The sequence below is a fragment of the Bidens hawaiensis genome, unplaced genomic scaffold, assembly GCF_021521415.1.
Source record: "Bidens hawaiensis isolate Kalapana, Puna unplaced genomic scaffold, B.hawaiensis_p1.1 tig00004357_1, whole genome shotgun sequence".
NCBI lineage: Eukaryota > Viridiplantae > Streptophyta > Magnoliopsida > Asterales > Asteraceae > Bidens > Bidens hawaiensis.
In genome coordinates, this window is record NW_027491262.1 from 721,209 (window position 1) to 739,240 (window position 18,032).

At 38.5% G+C, this 18,032-nt stretch overlaps 1 protein-coding gene and 1 pseudogene across 1 annotated transcript; both read left to right on the top strand.

Moving 5' to 3' along the window:
- The first annotated feature begins 5,706 nt into the window (after positions 1 to 5,706).
- Positions 5,707 to 7,425, top strand: LOC143626302 (membrane protein PM19L-like). The gene is made up of 4 exons (XM_077096439.1): positions 5,707 to 6,026; positions 6,865 to 7,042; positions 7,114 to 7,162; positions 7,242 to 7,425. Exons 1-4 carry the CDS (start codon positions 5,894 to 5,896, stop codon positions 7,422 to 7,424), a joined length of 543 nt encoding a protein of 180 aa, XP_076952554.1. The 5' UTR covers positions 5,707 to 5,893; the 3' UTR covers position 7,425.
- Positions 7,426 to 11,366: 3,941 nt separating this feature from the next.
- LOC143626303 (putative carboxylesterase 17 pseudogene) lies at positions 11,367 to 12,385 on the top strand (annotated as a pseudogene).
- The last annotated feature ends 5,647 nt before the right edge of the window (positions 12,386 to 18,032 follow it).

Consider the following 18,032-nt stretch of genomic DNA (forward strand, 5'->3'; position numbering starts at 1 on the left):
GAGCGTCCACTCGACGCAGTCCACAGCCGTCCGAAGGGTTGTTCCTCGGCGGATGTTCCAACGTGGAACATACACTTCATTGGAATTTCGACACTGTAAAAACAAAAAGCAGTTAGGAAAAGATGATATATAAAAAAAAAACAGAGAATAGGCCAAAATAACCCTACGCTCCTGTAGGGTCGACAACAGGCCGGTAGCCGCCGAACCCATCACCCGAACCTAACGGATATCCATCCAAGAGGTCAGGCAGATGGGAAGGAGGCAGAGATTGGCTAGAAGCCCCAAACATACCTGCTGAACCGGCCGGGGGCAAGGTAGTCGCCGGTGCCGGAGGCACGGTTGAAGCCGCCGCGGTAGAGACCATCGGTGGTGAACTCACTGGAGGTGAACTCACAACCGTGGCCGCCGCTGCGGAAGAACCCACAGAAAAACTCACCGCCGGCTCAGTGAAGGACGCCGTGAATATGGCACTGACAGCCGGCGGAGATGACGTTACAGTTGGAACAGTTGCCTCAACAGGATGAAGAACTGAACCAATACTGCAAACAGGCGCAGCCGCCTGGGTCGTCGCCTCGGGTAGGTTGACCAAACCTACCGTCATGGGTCCAGAACTGCTCCTTCCCGTTCCACCCTGGAATGCGGTTGCATCCACGCCTGCATGAAAACATATTTAAATATAATGGCGGAAAGATATGAAGTTAAAGTTAAAGTTTACACTTACGAGTTCTCTTCAGCTTGAAGGTTCTGATAGGCGGGGACGAACCCGATGGAGCCGGCCTCTTCACGCCGCTCACCGTCGTCATCCTAGGCGGCCCGGAGGTGACAGCTGTCTCAACCTCCTGAACAGTGGTCTCATCACCACCAGGGTTCCCCGCCACCTCTTCACTCTCGGTCTCCGACTCTGACCGATTCCCCTGATCGGCAGTAGAGGCAACCTTCGCCTTACCCTTCCCGCCAGCAGCCTTCTTCTTCCGCGTGAAGAAAGGACCATCTGCGGATTCCTCATCAGAAGATGACAAAATTAGAGGAATTCCAGCAGAGGTTTGAGCATTGACAGGGCGAGGGTTAAATAACTCCTTACCTGGCCGCGTGGCGCTCAGAATCGGGTGGCCCAGCTGGTAGACCTCCACAAACCGATCCGCCGTTTGCTCCAAGATGGGCAACTCGTTCTCATCAAGAGCACGGGTACCCATCCGAGCGGGACCACCAGCTTCCCGCGGATGCAGGAGCGATTGTAGGTCGTTTCCCTCTGAAACAAAAAGAGAAACAGTTAGAAGAAAAACCCTAAATCAGCAAAGAAGACAGAGCATACCGTAAGGGATAGAGTTCAAACCGTATTCAAGGACGATGGGAATCTGTGGCGCCTCCGCCCCAGCATCCTTCCACACCCGGCTTATCCCGAGCATCACCATCCCGGACTCCGCAAAGCGGTAAATCGGAGACTGGACCCGGGAAATCTTGGAGAACCATTCCGCCTCCTCGTAGTTGAAGGCGTGAAGGTTCGGGAGAGCTCTCCCGTTCTTGAACGTCATCGCTATGGGGACGACGCGAGCGGAGATATAGAAGAACTCTCGCTTCCAAGACCGAAGACTGCGCTCGGTAGCGCAGATCTTCAAACCCTTGATCCGAGTGACCAAGGTATACCACCCCTGGATGCACCTCCAGGAATAGAAGGTCATCAGGCGGTCGACATGGGGCTCAACGCCCAGAATGAGGCACACCCATTCAAAATGGCGAATCTTGGCGATCGCCATTGGGTGTACCTCCGTCAGATGTACACCGTGTCTCTCCAAAACACGGTACACAAACTTCGTCAATGGGAACCTGAGATTCCCATAGATGAAGAATGCAGCATACACCCCTATTTTGGCCTTGGGGGCATCGTACACCGTCTGGTGTGGCTCAGGAAACTCAGGCTCGAAAGGCTCGAGCATGAACTTCCTGACGATGTACTGATACTGGTCGACGGGAAGAGCACACTGGCACTCGCCAGCAGTACTCTTATCGTCCCTATCAGAAGTGGACGTCGGGTTCTCGGAATACACGTCCGACTCTTCAGCAGTAACTTCAAGATCATGAGAAGACATGTTTTGAATGTAAAGAACGATTTCAGGAGAATGCTCGACAGAAAAGTTAGAGTATTCGCCGGAAATCGTTTAGAGGAAGAAGAGAGGTGAAACTGTGAGTTGAGATGCATCATCTCCTCCCTTTATATACTCATCGCAATGAATGCGATGAATTTAATGCGGAAGAGAGAGGAAAGCGCAGGTGCAATGAAACTATGACACGTGGAATATGCAAGCTGGCAACAACTGTTGACAGGACGCGTGCCGTAAACTTCGCGGCCACGCGCCCGAAAACTCGCGCCCACGCGCCTGAAAAAGCGTCTGGAATGACCATATACTGTCACATCGCCATAACTTCCTGCACGTCTTGACACTGTCAGAAGAAACCGTCGGACGACGTTTCAACAGTTTGGACTGTTCTTATCCTTTCACCAACTCTTCAAATTTCAAAAAGATTCAAAAAGATTCAAAAAAGATTCAAAAGTAAGCGGGACTATACCCCTTACCTTGGCAACCAAGTAACTATAAGACAGGTGCGAGTACAGTGTTAAGGCAAAACCCTTCACATACTTAGCACCTGCAGGGAATTGAAGCCAAGAATACCTCGGCAACCAAGTAACTATAAGACGGGTGCGGGTACAGTGTCAAGGCAAAACCCTTCACATACTTAGCACCCGCAGGGAATTGAAGCCAGGAATACCTTGGAAGTAAAGTAACTATAAGACGAGTGCGGGTACAGTGTCAAGGCGAAACCCTTCACAAACCTAGCACTCCGTAGGGAATTGAAACCAAGAAGGATCTTCTGGGCCATGCTTGCGGAAACGGGAATAACATCCCCGCATAGCGGGAACGTCGAGAACTAGATTGTTTGAAGCTCCAAGATGGAATTGGTTGTTTAAACATAATTGATCACTATGTTCAAAACTACCAAAACCTCATGGAGAATCTACACAAGTGGAACTCAACGCTCCTGACTTGCGAGGAGGTTACAGACCTACCCGCATCATACCCAAAGATCAAGCAGAAAAGTCGGGAATTTCTGCATGTGATATTAGGACTTCCGCGGGAAGAATCCCCATGGAAAACCTTAAAACTAAACCCTTTGCTTAAGTCCAAAAGTTCACCTCACTTATTAACAATTCATGAGAAGAACATTGGACTGGGAGGACTTGAAGAGGTAGGTCCCAGCAGAGCCCAGTTGGACCCGCAAGACTCACCTCAAAGAGGGACGTCTGCGCAGTTGAAACCGCAAGACTCACCTTCAACAGGGACGTCTGCGCAAAGGCTAAACTCGCAAGACTCACCTTGAAGAGAGACGTCTGCGCAGAAATCAACTGGATCCGCAGGAACCACCATGCTCAGAGACGTGACGTCCTTACGCGCAGTACGCAAGCTGTTCCCGCAGGAAAAGCCTCCCAATGGTCGACGTACTCCGCCTGTTCCCGCAGTAACGGATACTAGCCATCAGGGAAGGCTACCCGCGCAGCAAGGCTACACGCACAAGGCACTTAACTCTTAAATAATTCAGTAATGTCACATGAAGAAGGAATGAGCAAGCCGGGAACACTCCCGCCCAAATGAGCCAGTCCGTACGCTACTAGAGGACCTTTTGTACTGTACCTGACGAGGTATGGACAAAAGGTCTGACCAAAGCAGCGACAGCTCACTGTGACAAAGGAATAGTACACAGCCGGCCTGGTCACTATCAGCCGCTGCCTACTCACCAACCCCTGTCACTATTAGCCGCTGGCTACTCACCAACCTGTCGTAGCACGTGCATAGCCTGCAGTTGGTGGAAAAGAATAGTACACAGCCGGCCTAGTCACTATCAGCCGCTGCCTACCCACCAACTACCAGCATGGCATGTGCGTAGCCCACAGTTGGCAGAACAGGAATACTATTCAGCCGGCAGTACCTTCTTGGAAACCTACATTCGGCTATAAATACTCCAACACCTTAGAATGGTATGGACACAATACATTACCTTACATTATCTGATATCTCATTATCTTATCTTCTCTAGCAATCTCTTAATATACACTTATATTCAAGAGCAATCAAGTCTGATTCTCACGCCGGAGGGTGGTCACAAGGAGGTACCCCCCCTTCTCAGTGACGAGCTCACGGTGTCTGTTTTGCAGGTCATCAGAAGAACCATCTTTGCCGGACCTAACCCCTCGTGGGAAACATCTATTTAACCCCCAGATTATCCGTAATCTGCCCGGGGTCGATTAGTGTTTCTTCAGTTTGTCTGACAAAAGCTTAATGGACGAACACAGACAAAGTCTCGTCCGGTTCGGTTCGGATCATTTACATCCTTACAAATCAATATATGTTGTAGATTAATTTTCTTCGTTATCCAACCATCTAAAAGCAATAATAAAATACAAGCTTTGAGTCGACCTGCAGGTTGCAATACATGCGATCGTTTTGGATCCGAGTAGTAGGGAATGAACTTGATGGTTCAATTGGGAACAATCTACAACCTCGCTGGTTTTAGGTGGTGATAGTTTCAAAAATTTGAGGTGATGCAACTAAACAAACGAACATCATGTTTCATTCGGTCATTTATGTTCACAAACTTTCGTTTATGTTTGTTCATTTATTTCCGTTTAGATTCATCCATGTTGATTTACATATTATAGAAAATAATTAAATATTATTTGCATTTTACTAATTAAATCACCCTAAAGGCCTAAACTAATACAAATTTGTGTGTTTGTGTTCATTTATGCTTGATTGTGTTTAATAACATTTGTTCAAATATGTTAATTTATGTTTATTTATTTGTATTCAGTTATATTTGTGAACCGTTTATTTAAATTTTGAATGAACAAACATAAACATGTTCTTGTTCGTGTTTGTTCGGTTCGTTTACATAACTAGTTTTTTGATTATGTATAGACATGTAAAAAAAATTGGTTAATCGAAACCTAAGAATACCAGTTCATATCTAAAGCCGGTTTCAGCTAAACCGGTTCCCAAACCGAGCTGGACCGCCGATTCGTAAAGCGGCTTGCTCATTTCACAAACAAACTTTTTTTTCCCTCAAACCAGTTTAAAATGGAACCGAACCGGGTTTAATCAGTTTGATAAGTTCTACAGTTGGACTGGTTTGGGTCAAACCGGTTTTGACCATGCCAAACCCAAGCCGGTTCAGTTTGAAAAAAAACCGGTTTTGTACAACTCTTATTAGAGGTGTACAAAAAACCCAGTTTCACCCAAACCAGCTCATGAGCCGACTCAAACCGCCGATTTTGGTACCCGTTCCCCTTTTGAACAATCAAACCAGTTTTAAAGCAGAACCGGTTTGAGGAAAACCGGTGTTTAACCGGTTCTAAACCAAACCAAACTGACTTGGACCAGGTCAACCTCTCTTGCTTCTAAACCGGTTTTTTTGTACTCCTCCACGGCCCCACATCTGATTGTGTAACCTCGAAATGGACTTAAAACATTGGGACCGGGCCTGCGAAAGTTTTGTTTTATCCATCCACTTTGGGTCCAATCTTAAACAGGCATACCTCCATGAACTATCTGCATGCAGTCCACGTGTACAGACACACCCACAAACAATGTCTATGTCCGAATAAAGCCAGGAATCTCCTTTTGTTGTTTACCACACACCTCCAAATAATTCTCAAACCATCCAAATCCCACTTATACTCTACGCAATATAAGTTGTACCATAACCTAACACATAGCTCATACCTTGTTAAACAAGCATAGTGGAGTGCTTATTAATATTTCATACATAGTTTGGGTGTGGTTAAAGCATCTTAATTTCCCTTTGACACTAAGGTGTTGTGTGTGTGTTTGTGAGTGTAACAATGGAGGTTGGGAGAACTGGTAGAGGTTTAATGGTGCCGATTTTGGCCGCGAACTTTGTCGTGTATATAATCGTGGTCGGACTCGCGGCGTGGTCTATCGACAAGTATATTGACGGCGAGCAAAGCCATCCTCGTAAGTCGTTTCCTTAGAAAATAGTTTGTTTTGTTATTGTGGTAGCAATATTGTACTTGGACACTTTTGATGTATCTAAGTAGAATAAGTTGTTTTTTACTTTTTAGGATAAGTTTATAGTAGGTTACTTTGACAATTTAATGTTATCTAAGTTGGTTTTTGGAGTAACTTTAAAATTGTGGGCTTTCATGGGCCTTGTGCAAGTGATAAATTAGTCAATTAGGCCCGTATATAAATATATATAAAAATTTATGGGCCATGTACGGCTGCACAGCCGTCACAGGTTACATAGACGGCACGGGTTCCCACGGCTAATTTTTAGCATTATAAGATCGGGTATGAGACAAGTATGAGATTGAGATTCTTAAAACAAGTCTCCACCAGCCGTCTCTGAAAATTCCACGAAAATCCTTGAAAAAACGGAGCGCGGAACGAGTAGAAATATTTGGCCTGTGAAATTTTTAATTTTCTTTTCAAAATATATAAAATTAAAAGAATTTAAAATATGTAATTTTTTTTGTTTATATCATTTTCTCTCGAGAAAACAGGCAAGAGTGATTTTTCCCTATAAGGTTGTGTACATCGTGTCTTTTTATGTCTTTTTATAAACAACTGTGCATTTCCCCCAATAAGGTTGTGTATGTTGTGTCTTTTTGTCTTTTTATGGGCAATCGCGCATTTCCTTTATATGGTTGTATACATTGTGTCTTTTCGTCTTCTTATGAACAACGTGTAGATTTAGTTGCTTTATAAAGTAAAAATCAAAATTTATACTAAAAATTTATATGCATGCTAAAAATTTATAATAAGCAATATGTTGAATTTGAATTACATGAAGACTTGGGAGGGAACCCGTCCACAACATACATGTTAGAATTTGGATTACTTGGAGGTGCAACCGGACTATGCTCACTTGTGATCGGGTTCATGCACCACCGAGCATGGCGTAGCGCGAGTTTGGCCAGTGCTTCATCTTCGGCATTTATCTCTTGGGCTATTACGGCTGTTGCCTTCGGGTACGCAACGCAAACCCTCAGTTTCATTTTATTTTTGTCTACATTTTCGGCTGACAAATTTGTAAACACAGTTTCGTTTGGAAGGAGATCAAAATGGGAGGACGACGAGGAAAACGCTTGGTACGTAATATAACTTCTTCAGTAAAGTAACACGCATTATTGTAACACATTGTTTACTAAGAATGATGGTATATTGTAGCAAACACTTGAATTGTTCATAACAATATCGACAATCAGCCAGATGTTGTATCTAATGCTTCTACATGCCGGAGTTTTCAGCCCCAAGTACGGGCCTGATTATCTTAGTCACAGGGATGACACCGTTATTCATCGAGTACCCACGCAGTCTCAGTCGCAGCCCAGCACCTCCTCTTTGGACTAAAACAAGGTGGTTTCATATTATACACGAATTATATGACAAAATGAGACACAATTTGTATATATAGTTTGATGAAAGTATATTATGAAAATGTATACTATAAACACAATCATTTACCATTATATAAACATCTATATTAAAGAGAGCCTTGAACCTAATACCTCCCAAGTAAGAAATATTGAAATATTATTGGGATACTTGTGGACCAATTGGCCTTTGGTATTGGTCAAATGAAATATTGAAATATTATTGGGATACTTGTGGACCAATTGGCCTTTGGTATTGGTCAAATGATTTAGTTGGTTAACTAAGTAATACCCCTAGGGCTGTAAATGATTCAAATGTTCAGCGAACAGGTCGTTTAACAAATATTGAATCGTTCGACGAGAAGTTTGGTTATGTCGTTCGTTTAACAAGAATTTCGTTCGATTGGTTAAAACAAACGAACACAAACAGAGCTCATGTTCGTTCAATTGTTTTCGTGAACGTTCAATAATGTGTTCATGAGCGTTCGTTCATGTTCGTTTGTATATGCTTCTACATTTATTTATATTATATGCGCATTTTATATTCTTTAAATTATTAACCCTAATATAAAATAGAAAACCTAGAAAACCGTATTTTAACATTGTTATTGCATTGTTTCCATTATTTTCTCATTATTTACATTGATAAATACATCGATCTCAATCTTTAGGCTTCACCGATTTTATTTGTGTCCGTGAACACAGTAATTTCCTTAATTAATGAACACGGACATAAAATCTCGTTCGGTAAGTTTCATGAACCGTTCGTGAACACACAATTTTCTTAACAAAGAACATGAACAACGCCTTGCTCGTGTTCGTTCGGTTCGTTTATAGCCTTATAGAACACATTTTATAAAAGGGAAAATTCCCAAATAGCCCATTTTAAATAGAGAAGTCCTAAAATAACCCTTTTTTCTTCAAAATCTTTTATAATTTGGACTGTCAAGACGCCTTGGGAAAAGATAAAAATAAAGAGGGAACAGGCCAAATTTCGAAAGAAAGTCAGGTAAAAGATGAGATTTGGGGAAATAATGTCGGTAAAGTCCAAATTATTTGTAATCTTGGAGCAAAAGTTCAAATTTTTCAAAAACTTTTGTACTCAAAAAACCGTCTTGAGAGACTGTATTATTTTGTTTCCTACCTTTCCCGTCCATATTTTTAAATTTTTGGAAAAATATATTTTTTACAATTATACCCCTAATTAAACCACCACCACCATCCACCACCACCACCCACCCATCCACCATCCGCCACCACCATCTGTCACCACCCACCACTCACCGGAAAACAATGACGTCACCACACCTCCTCTCTTTCTCCGTCTTCATTCTCCTTACCTCCGCCGTAGCTCACAACCGTTAAAGATGATGGTGGCGAACGGCAGCTACCTCTATAGCGCATACAAAATGTCAACCTAGTGTAAACATAACATAAATAAAAGCAACTTTTTTTTTTCGAAAATGAATAACAGACCTGGCGAACCGAAAGCTTTGGTGCGCATCTTTGAGGACTCAGGATATCCATCCTTATCCAACCGGATCACCTTTCTTCTCAAGCTCCGCCGTAAGCTCACTGCCGTAACGGCTCTCCGGTAAAGATGATGATGGCGAACAGTTATTGTTTTCCAGTGAGTGGTGGGGAGGATGAAGACGGAGAAAGAGAGGAGGTGTGGTGACGTCATTGTTTTCCGGTGAGTGGTGGTTGGTGACGGATGGGGGTGGCGGACGGTGGGTGGTGGTGGTGGTTCAAGTGGGTGATGGTTGTTTAGGGGTATAATTGTAAAAAATATATTTTTTCAAGAATTTAAAAGTATAGACGGGAAATGTAGTAAACATAATAATACAGTCTCTCAAGACGGTTTTTTTTGAGTAAAAAAGTTTTTGAAAAATTTGAACTTTTGCTCCAAAATTACAAATAATTTGAACTTTACCGACATTATTTTCCTAAATCTCGTCTTTTACCTGACTTTATTTCGAAATCTCGTCTTTATTTTTATCTTTTTCCAATACGTATTGACAATTCAAATTATAAAAGATTTAAAAAAAAAGACTATTTTGAGACTTTTCTCTAAAAAAAAGTTATTTTAGAAATTTTCTCTTTATAAAATAATAGGTATAAACAAAAGCTGTTAACCCCCATTTAAAAAGAAAAGAATATTCAATGAGCATGTTGTTACAATATTTAAGATCTCAACGATCGGCATAAAATCTTTCAGATCTAGAATATTATATAAGTTTCACACGGTATGAACTCCGAGTATTTATCCTTTATTCCATTAAACTGCATTTATTTTTGTCCTTTTTATAAAGATGCCAAAAATAATAATAATAATAATAATAATAATAATAATAATAAAAATACGTATACTTGATTTCCTTAGATATGGTAAACTAACATTGTGTTTCCGAGTTTCATTTAAAGAAGGAAAAAAAAGAAAAATGAGGGATGGAAAAAATTTGTTGTGTTTCTGAGTTTCATTTAAGAAAGGAAGAGGAAGGAAAATATAAAAAGGGTGTTCCGAGTTTCATTAAAGGAAAGGAAAAGAGGGGAGGGGGGAAAAATAAGGAGTAAAATAAGAAAAAATGTATCTTTTCAAATTGAAAATATTAGGAAGGAAAGAAAATTAAAAAAAAAGGTGATGCCAAAAGAAAAGATAAGAAGAAAAATTTTTCTTTTTCTTTCACTTACTTTTTATAAATGAACTCGGGTATTAAAATATCATACTTGCAAGAGAATCATAAATTAACTACGAATAAACAAAAAAAAACAAATAAATATTTCAATAATATTTATAGGTGAAAAGTGTAAGGAAAACATTATAATATTGGGCTGGTATTGTAGATTTGGTAATGGTATCCCAATCAGATAAATAGAAAGTTTTATTAAATTGAGAATGTATTTTCTATGTGAAAATAGAGTGTTGATTTTTGTTTTTGTAAGAAAAACATGTTTGAAGCACACCAAAAAGGAAAAAAAAAAACTTTCTTTTACAGATAAGAAAAGAAAAATCGCCGAGTATGAACGTTATTACTGTTGATGATCAATTACCACTGACCATCAGTTACCAACGGACGAACCAAGTTTCAGCTTATTAGTTACTAATGATCGATCACATTGCTATTAATGGACAAAGTTGATGCTAATTTTCGTTACAACCAATGAACAATAGCAATTTGCTTTGGAAAAGTTACAACCGAGTATCCTATATTCATATTCATACAAATTCGAAGTAACTTCTGTTAGAGGCTCTAACCCTCACCTATAGGGTGCAACCCTGTTGGAACTTAGTGCATGTGTGCTGCGTTATTGCATCCTAAAGAAAAAAATCCAAAAAATCAAGTCGTAATATCCCCAAATTTGTTACGGTACCGATACTCGCTATAAAACCCAAAAGAGAAAACCCCCAAAATAAATTCGTGATATGTTAAAAAAAATATCAACACGTGTTTTACAACGATCAAAAACATAAAAATAAAATGTCAGTACCGATTCCAATAATACCGATACCTATATCAATGTTGTTTGATCGAAATCACTGTCTTTCGTCACGATACTATCATATATCATGACACTGACACTTATATAACTTACTATACAAATACTCTGAGTTGATATACAACAATATCAAATAACAATGAATAAAATTTTAATATTATTAGTTACTTTATTTTGAGACATGTGACTGTTATTAAGATCCAACAACATAGTGTGCAAGTGGAAGTTGGACCAGTTGACCAACATGTGGATGGGGTTCATATCCGATAAGATCACTAAAATCTTGATTCACAATGAACCGTTGACTGAAAGCTGTCATTGAATTTAGAAGATGATGACAAAACATGTCCGAACATTCGTTGGATCTCCAACCGTTATATATGACATAGAGTTCTAGATCACATTACACACAACCAACTACAACTAGTCTTGTAATGGCTACAATATCATTAAGTCAACGGTCAACTAACTTTCACCACCCGAAAAACGGTTTGGTGGTTGAAGAGATCAATGGGTTGATTCGGGTTCACAAAGATGGCTATGTCGAGAGACCTCCGGTTGTGCCTCATGTTTCTTGCATGGTCCCGTTGGGAGTCGAGGTTGCTGCTACAGACGTTACGATAAACAAGTTTACTAACTTGTGGGCGCGGGTGTATGCCCCTAGCAAGCAACGGTTTTTATTAAAAAGACCGCTGGTGGTTTACTTTCATGGAGGAGGGTTTTGTGTGGGGTCGGCTTCTTGGGCTTGCTATCATGACTTCTTGATAAATCTAGCTCGGGAAGCGTGTTGTGTTGTTGTGTCGGTAAATTACCGTTTAGCCCCTGAGAACCGGCTCCCAGCGGCCTATGATGACGGGTTCAATGTTTTTATGTGGCTAAAACAAGAGGCTTTGAAGGGAAGTGTTAATGAGCTAAAAGGGTGTGATTATTCGAACTTGTATCTCGCCGGTGATAGCGCTGGTGCGAACATAGCGCACCATGTCGCGTCACGGCTAGTGTCTACGCCGGTCTTGTCACCAAAGGGGATTATTTTGATACAGCCCTTTTTTGGTGGTGAATCAAGAACCACGTCTGAGAAGTATTCTACACAACCAGCTAACTCTGCACTACAATTATCTGCTTCTGATACATATTGGCGGCTCGCGCTCCCAATAGGGTTCACACGGGACCACCCATAGTGCAACCCTCATACAAGGGGTGCACCAAGGCTGTGTGACATGAGGCATTTCAAGACATTGGTTTGTGTATCTGAGTTAGACATATTGAAAGATAGAAACTTAGAATTCATCGGTACACTAGGTAGCGTGGGTGCACCGGTGCAATCTATCGTCTACAAAGACGTTGGACATGCATGCGTTTCAAATTTTGCATAATTACCCGCTCGCTCAGACCCGAACCCGTGAGATGATGACACATGTTAAGGCTTTCATTAACCAATAACTAGTGGATGATGGCTCTTAGATTGTAAGATATAGAATAGGGTTTTATTCTTCTTTCTTTAGTTATATAAAAAGTGTAATCTACATGTTACTCATGATTTGATATATATATTCTATACTCTATAGTCTACAGATGCTTGATAAGTGTAATCTACAAGGGCTATTTGCTAGTTCAGTTGGGTTAGAAGCTAAGAAGTAATATGGTTCGTTTTAGTGTTTGAAAAACCAAGTTTCACGGTTCAGTTTACGATTTGAAACAACCGAAAGTAAATTAGTAAACCAAACTGACCGAGATATTCATAAAAGATATTTTCTTTCAAAAAGGGGTAACAACGCAGTTTGTTGCCCGCTTGCCTTCTGTTTCGATGTAATTTAAATATCGACAGTAATTTGTTTTTTTCATAAATATTATGTTTAAAACTAAAAAAAATAAAAATAATAATTGAACAATTATAATGAGTATAAGTATATTTAATTATAATACTTAATTACATATAGATTATTAATTTAAACAATTTCGTGCACTTTAATACTCAAAAGGGTAAAATGGTTGATCTTTTTTTCCAAGGTTACCATCTTACTAAACTATAAAAGATCTAAAGGTCCGATCTCGTATAAAGAGATAAAAACCAATCTAACAAAACCGGTTTGGTTTAGTTCCTTCAAAAATCGTAGTTAACATGTTGGATAAAAATTTCACCAAACCCCGTCGAACCCGATATTAATTCAGTCCCACGATGGTGCCTCAATGGTTAGGAATTAAACCCGACATCACCCGATTTACTCTGGAAATGTGATATAACCTCAAACGTGATATAACCTCTCTCATGTTAGCAGCGGAGTAGGTCAGTTTAAAAAAAATAAAAATATGTAGTTTTGGAAATGATAAGAAAAAGTTTTATTTCCATTTTTAAACTTTGAAGAGAATATTTGGGAATTGACATAAGGTATTTTGACTAGATACAAAGAAATCCATATATTTAAATTATGGGGCACTTTACATGGAGTGTGTAACATAAAGCAAAACAACATTCTTCAACTTCTGGTTCTTATGAATTATGATAGAGATTTAAGTCAACTGGTTTTAACTTTTAAGCTTATCAAAACCGTATTTGGTGGATGTTAAGCTTTGAGTAGTTAGTCAACACTTTGATTATCATGTAATATTTGCCTGGTGAAGAATCTATCAAATTGAATAGAGGTGTCAATATTCGAATTGGACTCAAATAACCTAAAAACTCCACTAAACGCCTACATCAATTGTTCGATCAATTGATTTTAACGTTTCATCTGGTCGCTAAATCACTAATATTACTTTAACACTTGATAAATTATATTTTTAAATGCAACTATTTATTTTATGTTTAATTTTGCATATTCAAATGGATTTGAATTCGACCTGAATTCAAATAAGCTTATTTGAATCAGTTTGTGCAAATTTAATCGAATCTAGTTTTAAAATTTTCTAATTCAAATAACCAAAATTCAATTTGATCAAACACCAAAAGTGTATATATTCACAAGAATATTTATTGGTAATGATGTGTTTTAATTTGACTATGAACTTTGTAATTATCTTTTCAAAATACGATATATAATAATTTGACTAGAAATAAAAACTTTTTTTAGACCGAGTGACTTCAAACTCACTTCTTTTCATATAATTTTGTTTCTTTGATGTTTGGTTAGTTTTTACTAACAATCATTTTCTATTATCTTTTTCCGTCAAAAAAAATAACGAGTCATCTTCTTTTTAAACATAATCTTATCTTAAAGATATATATCAATACATATTATGGCTAAGTATAAAATAAAAACTCACTTGAGTTGTGAAAAATCTAGAACCCCATTCTCAACCACATGTTTTAATAATGTTTAAATTTTGTAGTCCACATTAAAGTGAATAAAAAATATAAATATAAATATAACTTTTTCTCTTTCCTGAAAACATATATAAAAATTAATAAAAAAATGTTAAAAAATAGCAAAACAATTTTTTTTTTATGTTTCGATGTTTTGTATTAAATGTTACAAAATATATTACATGTAACAAAAAAAAACGATGTTACATAGGGTTTTCACGGGTTTTCACAACTCAAGTGGGTTTTCATTTTAACCTTACCCTACATATTATATCAATAACTATTTAAAGAGGTTATTTGTATAACTTTCATGGCTTTAAAACACGAGTCTTTTATAGATATGAATTATTTCATTGAAATTTGAAAGTAATATTCATAAACTTTTGCATAAGTTGTTTTATTGATTAATATATTTTCTAATTATGAATGTATATTTGTTTAAATCATACGTAATCAAATGTTAGTTTTGTAGACAGGGATGGAAGAATAAAAGTTAGCTCGATTGTTACATAAAGATGAAAAATTAGTTCAATTTGTCACATCACAAAGTTTCGTAGAAGATGAGAAATGATCACTTAATATGGATGTTCATGGTCTGTTTTGGCCGTTTTTGATGAATAAATTCCTCAATCAACTCAATCACTATCTTCTTTTGAGAAACTAAACTGAACTAGGGATGTCAATGGGTCGGGTTTGGGTGGGGTTTAGGTATTCCCAAACCCATACCCGGTTATAAAGGTCCATCCCAAACACATCCCAAACCTGTCGGGTTTTAATCGGGTAATTACCTATCGGGTTTCGGGTTTTCCCATCAGGTTTCGGGTTTCCTATCGGGTTTTGACAAAATATTCGTCGGCTATACCCGGCTCAAAACCTGTTGGGTTTCTACCGAGGTTTTGACAAAATATAACTAAATCGATTACAAAAATAGTTACCATAAAGGTAAAATATCTCAAATAATTGACATAAACAAGTTTTGACAAATAATATATTGGAATATAGTATATGTATAATATAATAAGCTATATCGGGTACATCGGGTATATAATCGGGTAAATGGGTTTATGTTATCGGGTAATCGGGTCAAGTAATCGGGTATATTAGAAATCCCAAACCCGCGAAAAATTTCAAAACTATTCCCAAACCCGTCCCAAACCCTAATGGGTCGGGTATTACCCATCCCATTTATGTCGGGTTTCGGGTTTTGCCATCGGCTTTCATTGTCATCCCTAAACTGAACCTGCCATATTGTTATGTTTAAGGTGTTAAATGGGATGTGTTCGTGGGTTAGTAGGTCTAACCTGAACACCACCAGAACCCAAAAATCGGATAAGACGCGTGGACTCGGACACGATCCCCATATTTACGGATTTAGCTGAACACTGCTGGTTAACTCGAAAGTTATATTTTTACAAAAAAAAATAAACAAAAGTTTCATTTAATATAAAAGATTGTGAAAATATTTTCATTTAACTATAAAATTTCCTTTTTAGTTAAAATATTGGCAAAACATACCCATTTGATTTAATGTGTTACCTAAAAGACATTTTAAAATATAATAGCAAGAACCCGCGTAATACAGCAACAACGATTATTTCCATCCTAGTATTCGTTTTCTAGTTAATTTATCAACCCTCAAGAACTCGCGTAGTGTCACGGTTCATAAGTCATAAATATTTTTCAGGTTCATGTCAAGTTCGACCCACCAACCCATAAACACGACCCATTTAAAACTCCTACTTCTAGTAGCTCTGTCGTGCTACTTGGTATAGACGGCCCAACCCAAGCCCGACGTGAACCATTTATTCAGGTCCTCGTCATGTCAGAAATTCACTCCCAATTGATTCAGCCGGTACAATTTTACACCGACCTTGACATTTAATCTTCAAAATATTTGTATCTAAAACTCATAGTTAAAGGACCAAACATATGAGTTTGGAAATCTAATGACAAAACAGAGTGTTCCAAATTCCAAAAACACAACTCATTGATTTTGAATCAATCAGTCAAGAATCAGATTTGGTTAGTATTTCTATCTTTTTCTAGAATAACAAAAAGATAGAATATAATTTAATAATAATAATAAATCACACATGGTATTAAATATTATTCTTCCAAACTTTACAACCAAGTTTCAGTTTCACAATAATCATCATATTTATATCAACAACAAACCTCATCATCATATATCTATTATCCACTCAAAGCCACCATCGTTTTTAATTGTTTTAATTAAGATGTTGAAGGTTGAAGAATTAACAGATGAATTGAAACAAATACTAAATGCTAATATGGATGATGTCAAACAGAGGCGTGCTGCACGTGAGGCCTTTAAGGATATTCAGCTTAATATTGATCATATTTTGTTCAAGGTAATGAATTACTTAATTGTTTTTATTTTGTTTCTTTCTTTTATTCATTGGTTGGTGGGATGTATTTAATACTTATTGATGGATTTAATTTGTCGGGTGGGTGGTAGAGGCTCTTGTCTTACAGGTTGTATTATTGGTGTAATTTAGAAGGAGTAGATGCTAATTAAAAAAAGTGTGGTATGAGCTTTTCTTATTTTCTTAAGTAACTAAAATTAGTAGGCTAGACTCCGTCATTTTACCTTATTGGTATATGAAACTTAAAATTGTCTTATAATCATGACATGCAAAATAGTTTAAAGAGTTGTATTAATGTCTGATATTTGTGTTAAGCGCGTTGTTTCTAACATGTTAGACCTGCTAAGACACGATTGTCAGTCCTATTAGAAAGTAATAATAAATGGAATTTGTGATTTTATTAAATCTCAGACTTAAAGTTGTGCACAAATTTAGATCACTGTTTGGGGTCCTTGGGGATGTTAAGCTACTATGATTGCAGTTTTGACATTTTTTTATGTGTTATTTATGAAGTTGTTCTTTATGGGCGGGGTTGGGGCTCTTTTGGGCTTGAACACCGCTGAGGGGCGCTAAGAAAGGGGCGTCGGGGGGGGGGGGGGGGGCTCATGAAGACGGTTGCTATGTGGGGTGGGGGGGGGGGGAAGTGGGCCCTCCTCCTCTTATACGCACACATACATATATATGTATATATATATATAATGGGTATTAAAGGGGCTTTTGGTATTTTGAAAACCGTTCGGCTTCGGTTTTTGGTTTTCACAATGGGTTCGTTTTTGATTTTTTCGGTTCTTGCTTTTCACCGTGGGTTTGGTTTCGGGTTTTTTGGTTTTGGTATCACATGGTTTCAGATTTTTGGGTTTTGCCATGCTTGAAATATTTTGGGGGAAAATGGTCCAATTTATGAATTCGGGCTTTTTAGTCATTTATTGATTTTTTTAATAAATTACTTAACATTCAAGAAATAAGATTTATAATTCATAAATTCAATAACGAAAGTCGTTTTTTCCCCGGTTTTTTCGGGTTCCATTCGGTTATAAAGTCAGTTATTTCGGTTTTTGGTGCGCGCAAAACTGAAACCAAACCAGAAATTCGGTTTTTAGAAAAACATAAAACGAAACCGTTGGTTTTGGGCTGGATTCGGTTATGTCAGTTATTTGCAGGTCGATTATTTTGGTTTACACCTTTTGGGCTGGAAAAATGTAGTTCTAGCTTTATGCACGGATGGCGCCAATGAAGAAACACTAACCTGACCCACGACAGATTACTGGTAACCTGGGGGTTAGATGTTTCCCACGAGGGGTTAGACCCTTGGAAGATGGTTCTTCTGATAACCTGCAAAACAGACACCGTGAGCTCGTCACTGAGAAGGGGGGGTTCCTCCTTGTGACCACCCTCCGGC